Source organism: Metopolophium dirhodum, chromosome 3, assembly GCF_019925205.1.
Source record: "Metopolophium dirhodum isolate CAU chromosome 3, ASM1992520v1, whole genome shotgun sequence".
Classification (NCBI taxonomy): domain Eukaryota; kingdom Metazoa; phylum Arthropoda; class Insecta; order Hemiptera; family Aphididae; genus Metopolophium; species Metopolophium dirhodum.
Genome location: NC_083562.1, coordinates 7,058,741 through 7,067,498, shown reverse-complemented (window position 1 = coordinate 7,067,498; position 8,758 = coordinate 7,058,741). Strand labels below are relative to the sequence as shown.

Below are 8,758 nucleotides of genomic sequence, written 5' to 3'. Positions count from 1 at the left end.
ACTAATAACAATATTATTTGGTGAACATTTTAAGTTGAAAAAAATTACTTTTAATTACTTCTGTAGTTCTGTACCATTTTTATAATGTTAAACAATTTTTCATTACACACATAACATTTAATAATAACTAGTACTTACAGTTATGGACACAAATCTGCGTACCAGGTAGATAGAGTAGACTGTGAACTTAAGTTTTAGTTGTACACAATTAATGTACTTACCTAATCAGTCCATTTAGTTAATTGTAAAAACTTTACCCACAAAATTTGTATTAAAAAATAATTGTATTTGTAATTATGATAATTATGTACACTTTAATTTTTAGATTTGTTTTAATAAAATATTTATGATGCCAAGGGATTTGCATGAATGGAAACATATTGTATTTTCACATCAGTCAAAGGTTTAAAATTTTTTGAGTTTACTGGCAATTTTTCTAGTTCATCTAAAGCTTCAAATCCATCAATCACCCTAAAAAAAAAAAAAACGATAATATTAGATTAAATATCAAAATAACTTTTTATTAAATGTTGTATTACCTTCCAAAAACTGTGTATTTTAAATCCAGATTGGGTTGAGCAGCATATGTCAAGAAAAATTGGCTACTATTAGTATTAGGTCCATTATTAGCCATTGATACAGTTCCTCGTTCTTTATGCTAAGATTTTAATAAAATATTATTAATTATTAATTATTATTTAGGTATTTGTTTATAGTATGTGACCTACCGGACCACGTTACCATATCGGGTATTCGTTTAGTATTTTTATGCTGATAAAAATCATAAATTCGTGTTATTTTATTATTAATAATTATTTACTAATACAAATATAAAGTAATACAGGATTACATTTTATAATGTCAAAATCAGTTGTCAAAAACAAAATATCAGTAAAAAAAAAAAAAAATGTATGAATATTAAATACCTATCGTAGTCAAAAATATTCAAAAAATTTCATAAAATTATTTTATTTTAAAAAGTATTTAGCAATACCTATACTTTTTGTACATCCATTAAAAATTAAAAAATGTATTTTGTCTGTTAATAGATCGGTACCCGTATATTGTCGGTACATAATATAATTAATCGTCTTGGTAGGTCACCTACTAAACAAACACCATGATTTGTTATGATACTAAATTACTTAAAAATTAAAATATTATATTACTTTTAAATTTTCTTTGAACTCATCTTCAAACTTTCGACCCCAAATTGATGAACCTCCTTTGCCTGTATGTGTTGGATCACCAGTTTGTACAATGAATCCTTTGATGTTACGGTGAAACAAACACCCATTGTAATAGTCACTAGCACATAATGCCAAGAAATTCTGATCACAAACAATAAATAAAGAATTATATAAATATTATGAAGTATAAAAAATATAATATACCTATACATATTTCAATATTTACCTCTGCAGTTTTTGGACATTCTTCACAGAATACTTCAATTTTTATATCACCAACGTCTGTATGCAGGGTTATGGACTAAAAAACAACAATTTCTGATTACAAAATCATAGAATAACTCCGAGCAGCCTTTGGAATATTCCCAGTTATTTTTATCAATGCATTATTTGAATGTGATGTGCAGTGTACAACTCTACAACACATTATCTTTTAATATAGTAATACATTCGATATTTTAAAGAATTAAGAAGAAAAGTAGTATTGGTTAATTTTTTACGCTACCATTAATATTCATATTTCAAACATAGGTAGATACCTTGTAATTGAATGTTAAAAATTGAACTTATTTTAAAAATGTTAGTTTCTATTTGAAAAACTGAAAACTACGAGTTATAAATTATAATACGATTATTATATTTAAAATGTCAGTTAGAACTAGTGTTAATTAAACTGAAACTGTAATAAATTCACAATCAGGCGTGTGATTATTGACTTACCATAATTCGTGGAAGACGAATACAATTTCTGGATCGTCTCTTACCGACAGATAAAAACCACAGATATAACAAATTTGGATCAGCGCAAATTTAAATTACTTTAGCACCACTGGATCACGGATTCACAAATAATTGCAAAATGCCGACAGATTACAGAAATTAACATTTAATCACAGAATAGAATAATGATAATATTATATTCTACAACCGCCAACTGTAATGTTGTCCCATAGAGATACTCTATGTGTTGTCCATGGCATTTAACAATATTATTAAAATGATAAAAAAAAGAATAACAAACCAATAATCAGATATTTCATATAATCAAAAACTCGTTCTTATCTCTGAAGTTGGCCGCCATTTGCAGGTGGGATATAATAATATAAATATAATATTTTTAACAGGTCTATAGTAAGTTCAGCGAATTTCTGTGAACAGTGACTATAGTGAGTAAAGAACACTGGACAAACCATAGACCTAGATATAAACGTTGTTAATAGGACGTCTATGGGACAAACACCACGATGTAGAGAAGATAGTGTTTTATCGATTTAATAATATAGTATCGACAGTGTCGGATTTCCAAATTTTTTCTGGGGGGGGGGTCCTAAAAAATAATATGTATTTCAAATGTATTATTTTCATCAACTAATCAAAATAGGTCGTCTTATTGAGAAAAATTAGCACATTTACAATTTACTCCTTAATGTTTAAATTCAAAGTAATTTTATACACTTGGTTCAAAAATGTATATTTAAAAAAATAACCGAGAATCGTGATCATAATGGTTAGTAGTAGTTGGATCCTTATTCATCACATCATGGTTAAATAAATAATAAATAATAAATAAGTCATCCAGTCAAGCATAGAAGTCCGTAGACCACAAAAATAGATGAAATTTCATCTACTCTGTGGGCAGACCAACTCCTATTGGGAAAATGAGAACCACTGCTGTAAAGACTGCTGAATGTTATTGTTATGACCATTCAGTCCATGTTTTTATAAAATATGTAATATTACTATATTAAACACGAAAAGTTGTTTTATTGATAAACTAAAATGTATAATAAGTAATTATAATCAATGATCAAGTATTTTGTTTTAAAATATATAAAACGAACATGAATACATAATATATTAATTAACAAATAAAAATTAATAATAAATATTTAATACTATAACATTGTTAAATATGAAATAAAATTTAAAAATATAAAAACTTTATAACATACAATACAGCTACAAGCTTAAAGAAGAAAAATCAAAATTGTAATATTAATAAAATGTTTAAGATAATATTTGGCACATAAAAGTAACATAAAGGAATAATCACACAACATTGTTGCAAGCACATTTAGTATTTTGATTAATACTCAACATAGTGAATAAGCAAACTATTATATTTTAGTAACAAATATAATATATTATTCAGACAATTTTATTTGAACAATTCTGGATATTTTAAATAAATTTCCTTAATAATACAAACATCTTGGTCTTTAGTGCACGAACTATCATCAACAAGAATTTCTTGAAGGCAATTATTTAAATCTGATAATTTATGTCTGCGTTCTAAGTATTCTGTATTAAAAATCACATTCTTACAAAGTTCCAAGTATGAAGTACGAGCCTAGACATAATAAAACAAAACAGCTATAAATTATTGAATGACATATTATGTAGCTAAAAATGGAAAAATTTGTTCAATTCATTACCATTTCATCAGATGGAATATTCAATAATTGACGTATAATAATATCAACTAAAACTTCAATATCATTAACATAAAACAGTTTGGCAGTTTTTGAGTCAGCAAGAATGTCATTTAACATTTTTTCTACAGAGTTTTTTGGTTTTTTCTTAAGTTTTAAAACTTGTACTGGATCTTCTATTAAAATGTATATTGCAATAATGGTTAATGTTTATCTTAGATTATATACAATGGATAGTCATATGAAAAATTTGTGAAGCCAACATAACTGTAGGACCTCAGTGATATGCGCATTCGCATGGTCTCTTATCATTGATGTTTGGCGCAGAGTGCTGCAGAAGCGAAATTAAGATAAACATGTAGGAAAACAGATTGATATATAATAACTAGTTGCGCAAGCACAGATGTCACAGGTCCTATAGTTATGTTGGCTTCAACTCATTTTATACGCATAATATGGTATGACTCCATCCATTGTATAATATGATCTAAGATGTTTATAATTTATCTGTCACTAGAAAATCATTGTACTAACTTTCAGTATTAAGTAAAATCAACAAATTTTCAGTAAGTACTTTAGCATTGTCTCTTTGGGCCAGCCCTTTTAAAGTTATGTTTGATTCAATTTTAGAAAACTGAAGATTATAAGACAACAACAAGTTGATCATGCATTCAGTCTTTTTCTCATCATTCGAAGATTTCAGTTCATTGTCCTCTATATCACTTAGTATTTTGGTAACAAAGTCCACATTCATATATTCTGAAAAATTAAAACCAAAATCATTTATCGGAAGCTTTGGAGATGTATCTTAATTAAATGTTTTACCAAAGCATGAAATTGGTAAAGTCTCTCCAACCGATAAAATGAGTGTTAGAAATTCAGCAAGAATGACTTGCTTGTTTAAATCTTCTTTGTTGTTTTGCATATCTCTAAACATAATATTTGATTTGAATTTTATCATTAATCAGTATACAAAGTGTGTAGTAAATGTAAAATCTAATGTTTTAGATTCTTATTTCAACAATGTGGGCAATATTATTTAAGAAAATAATGAAGTGCTCTAGGTGTACACAAGTAAAAAATAATCAATAATTTTTGGAACATGAATTGAGAGGTTAGGTACTTATGGGTATGGTTATAGCTAGCTAATAATTTTTTTTTAATTCCATAAGCATTCAAACAAATTTGTCCAGTAGACAAGGTGTCTAATATTATATTATAATATATTAATGAAACTAAAATAATTAATTGTATATGTATTGTATTTTAATATATTTATATAGTATGTATTCAAATTATAATAATTAATATTAGTTATTGGAATTATGTGAATGTAAACATTTAAAATAGAAAAATAGAATTTTAATAATCAGATGTTCTGATAGAAATAATAAATAATAACAATTAATAACAGACATTGCGACAATGTTGTTTTCTAACCTAATATCATATAGGTAACCTATTAAGGTTATAGTACTTGCCACTCTGATTAAAATACAATTATTATGAGAAAACTATCAACATTGGTGTTTTTATGATACATTAATTTTTCTACAATTTACGAGCATTTTTAAATTGTAATATTTTACAGGTTCATAACTTACATACAAATTACAATATCATAAAATAACCAACGTAGCAACACAGGTTACGTTTTCAACTAAAAGTTTGATAAACTAAATGCAAATGTAGTATGTTTATATAAGTCTGAAGAGAAAACCGATAGTTTGCTGACATTCTCTTATACAGGTACCTACCTATTATTAAAAATTGAAAACTGAATATTTCAATATCCGCTATTAATTATTGATTAAAATTAAACTAATGCATGATTATCAATATTAAATTATTTGTGTAAATTTAAATTATTTACTATAAAAAACAAAAAAGTACCTTGCTAATTCCATTGGTAGTATGGAATTTATTATAATATCAACAACAACAAAATTAAGTTTGCATAATTCTGAAAATATGTTAAGTAAATGTTTTTGAATCACCCATCGTAATTCCATTTGATAATATTCTAATAAATTATTGATTGATGTATATTGGTCAATTTTTAAAACATGATTAATGACCATTGGATCTGCATTTTTCTATATAAAAAAAAATAAAAATAATTATTACAAGAGTTTACGCTGTTCATTTTGTGATTGTGATTGGTATTAATTCTAGTGTTTCACATCATTCCAAATTTATGTTTAAAAATATATTATAAAGGAAAAAATGCTGTAGTAAAAAGTAAATTTTTAAATAAAATAAAAAATATGTAATTTGTATCATCTAGGAGAGTTTCAACAATGTTAAGTACTTAATCTACTTTAAAATAATTGGTTAATTGAAAAAAAAAACTATATTCAGCATTATAGAAACATTTGCTGTGATATGATTCATAATTGTAACAAATTATCATAAATTATTTCATACAAATACTTAATCAAATAGGTATAATAGGCACCTACAAATGTTAAATAATTTTGTTTAATTTACAACTAATATAATTTTTTATTTAATATAATAAGAATAATTTTATTACCAAGATGCTCGTGAGCTCAATTAAACATTCTTCAATTTGAACATGATCATCAAATATTTGCCATGAACGTTGTTGTGAATCTTCTTTAGCAGCTGTTAAGTATTCCAATAACTGTTGCATGCATTTTCCATCCTTAGTATTTTCCAAACATTCTACTGGTAATGTTGCACTTGTAGGAGGAAAAGTATCAATAATATCGCGTACACTATTGAGACTAGACTTTGCTGATTCATCAACTAGATCAGACAAATATTGAATCACAACAGACACAGCTATTTGAGAAAAGTTGTATGACAATCCTGTATGATTTCTTACCTAAAACAGCAAAAATGTTATATATTTATGTATAGTAATTAAAAATGTCTAAAAAGATTTTTAAAAATATGATATAATTTATTATGTACAGCTTAAACTATTAACCAACAAGTTACCATACATTATTGTATTACACACAATACTTTCTAATAACTTTGGCGTAAGTTCAATGAATTGGCATTTTTTTTTTTTTAGGGAGAGGGGATGCTTGATAATAACTTAAAAGTTTTAACATTTGTATCAATGAATATAAGTATTGATATTTGTTTTTTTTAACAAATATTAGATAGACTTCGAAAATCTTATAATTCTAAGAGATTTATTTAATATTAATTTATATTATATAGAACATTATAATATTTAATATTAAATTCATACTTGCTGCACTACTTCATAAATATCTGGAATAGTTATCTCTTTTGGTTTTTTTGAAACACTTAAACTATTTCCAGTTTCATTCAATGTTTGTTCATATGTTTCCGATTGATTACCCTGAAAGCATAATACAAAACTTGAGTTTATACATTTCATTATATACAATTATATAATATAGGTTAGTAGGTAGGTAGGTACCTACATTACTTAACTATTTAAATATAAAAGTATAATCAAAATAATAATACCTTATCAACGGTTTTGCACTGTATTGGCGTATCCAGTGTATTAAAGGAAGATTTCTGTTTAAATTTTTTTTGTCGTCTCAATAATGATTCATATAGCTTAAATTTATCAGAAAAATTATCATTCACATCAAGTTTTTGTTGAACTGCTAAAAGACAATTCTCTAAGAATTTTAATACATGAGTATCCTTTACCTGATAAAATTTAAATGATTAATTAAATATAATTGACAATAATTAGATAATTAACAATAATTGAATTTACTTACATAAATGGTTTTAACATAGTTATATGGTACGTATCCTAAATCACCAGTATGGTTGATTACTAAACACCAACTCTTTTTATCAGCAACATCTCGGTAAATGAAAAACTCATCATTAATTTTGAAATCTAGTGTTCTCTCTGATGAAGTATCTTTATAATCATACAATGCTTGAAGCATTTCATAATCTAATCAATATAATAAATTAATATACTGACAGTCATATAGTTATTAAGTTTGTTATGGAACTAGGTAGGTCTAAGAAACTAAAACAAATTGCAAACTGTTTACTGTCTCTACAAAAAACTTATAAGTGAACATTTTACTATATCATTTAACTATCCATAAAGAGACTGAAAATATACAATATTAATTATGTAGCTGTGTAGTGACATTTAATGCAGCGTATTATAAATAATAATACAAAATTACGTAACACTAAAAAGAAAAATGTCGGTACAAACAATCAAAACAATATATTATTATGTATACATGCAGAGTAGCATATTGAATTGTTATAGAAACAGAACACAATAAAAGTATAGTGGGAATAATATCTATAAATTAAGATTTTGTCTATAGCTTACTGCTTTCTGATGTATCGTTCATATTTGTCCTCGACGAAATGTAATAATATTATAAATCATTAAATTCTAATGGGTTATGCTGACGATAGTTGGGCCCGGATAAAATTTTTTTTATAGCAATAATAAAAAATATATATCATTTACACGCACTAAACATCATTGTTCATTTGACATGGACATAATATCATAATCATATTGTATTAAGTACCTAGCAGCATTTAGATAACCGGAATACCGAATAACAGACAGATTATGAGAACTGAGTTTTTTAAAAATGATTAAAACCGCAGATAAGATATTAGATAATTATTGAAAAATTGTGACTGTAATAACTAATAAACAACAATATGAAGATGATATTATGGGTGTTAACTATTAAGTTGTAAAGCGAGTACAGACAGACCATTGAACTATATTATAATAACAATAAATTATAATATACAAAATATCATTACATAGTTCAATTATAGTACACTGCACGATTATAAAGTTCTTTATAATCGTGGTGCACTGGCACAGACTACAAAGCTGCTGGTGACCGGTGGGACGCACAATGAACATAGATAAGTATAATCACAGGACAATATAATCGAACCGCAGCTCAGCCAGCCAGCCAGCCAGCCAGGCTCACCAGCTCACAGGGCGCTAATTGTGCCATTTATCACTAGCCACTAGGACACTAGGTCATCGCCACGGACTGTTTACTGTCTGGAATGTCAGTAATGTCACATTAATATTTTATGAACGTTTGATCCATTGAAGTTCTAATATTTACGACGTTTGATATCCACCAGGAAATTAACTATTTATTT

General features: G+C 26.2%; 2 protein-coding genes across 3 annotated transcripts; both read right to left on the bottom strand.

Annotated features, from left to right (window-relative positions):
• Positions 1 to 265: 265 nt before the first annotated feature.
• On the bottom strand, positions 266 to 2,172 carry LOC132941175 (peptidyl-prolyl cis-trans isomerase-like 3). The gene is made up of 5 exons (XM_061009114.1): positions 1,911 to 2,172; positions 1,417 to 1,491; positions 1,170 to 1,331; positions 540 to 658; positions 266 to 471 (listed from the first exon to the last, which is right to left on the bottom strand). Exons 1-5 carry the CDS (start codon positions 1,911 to 1,913, stop codon positions 345 to 347), a joined length of 486 nt encoding a protein of 161 aa, XP_060865097.1. The 5' UTR covers positions 1,914 to 2,172; the 3' UTR covers positions 266 to 344.
• Positions 2,173 to 2,947: 775 nt separating this feature from the next.
• On the bottom strand, positions 2,948 to 8,522 carry LOC132941856 (NCK-interacting protein with SH3 domain). Of its 2 annotated transcripts, none has more exons than XM_061010071.1 (10): positions 8,402 to 8,522; positions 7,363 to 7,547; positions 7,097 to 7,288; positions 6,852 to 6,965; positions 6,159 to 6,473; positions 5,516 to 5,718; positions 4,448 to 4,551; positions 4,157 to 4,381; positions 3,626 to 3,798; positions 2,948 to 3,540 (listed from the first exon to the last, which is right to left on the bottom strand). In XM_061010071.1, exons 1-10 carry the CDS (start codon positions 8,505 to 8,507, stop codon positions 3,349 to 3,351), a joined length of 1,809 nt encoding a protein of 602 aa, XP_060866054.1. In that variant the 5' UTR covers positions 8,508 to 8,522; the 3' UTR covers positions 2,948 to 3,348. The 2 variants fall into 2 exon arrangements, with proteins under 2 accessions (XP_060866054.1, XP_060866055.1); XM_061010072.1 differs by having other exon boundaries at positions 7,947 to 8,504.
• Positions 8,523 to 8,758: the final 236 nt, after the last annotated feature.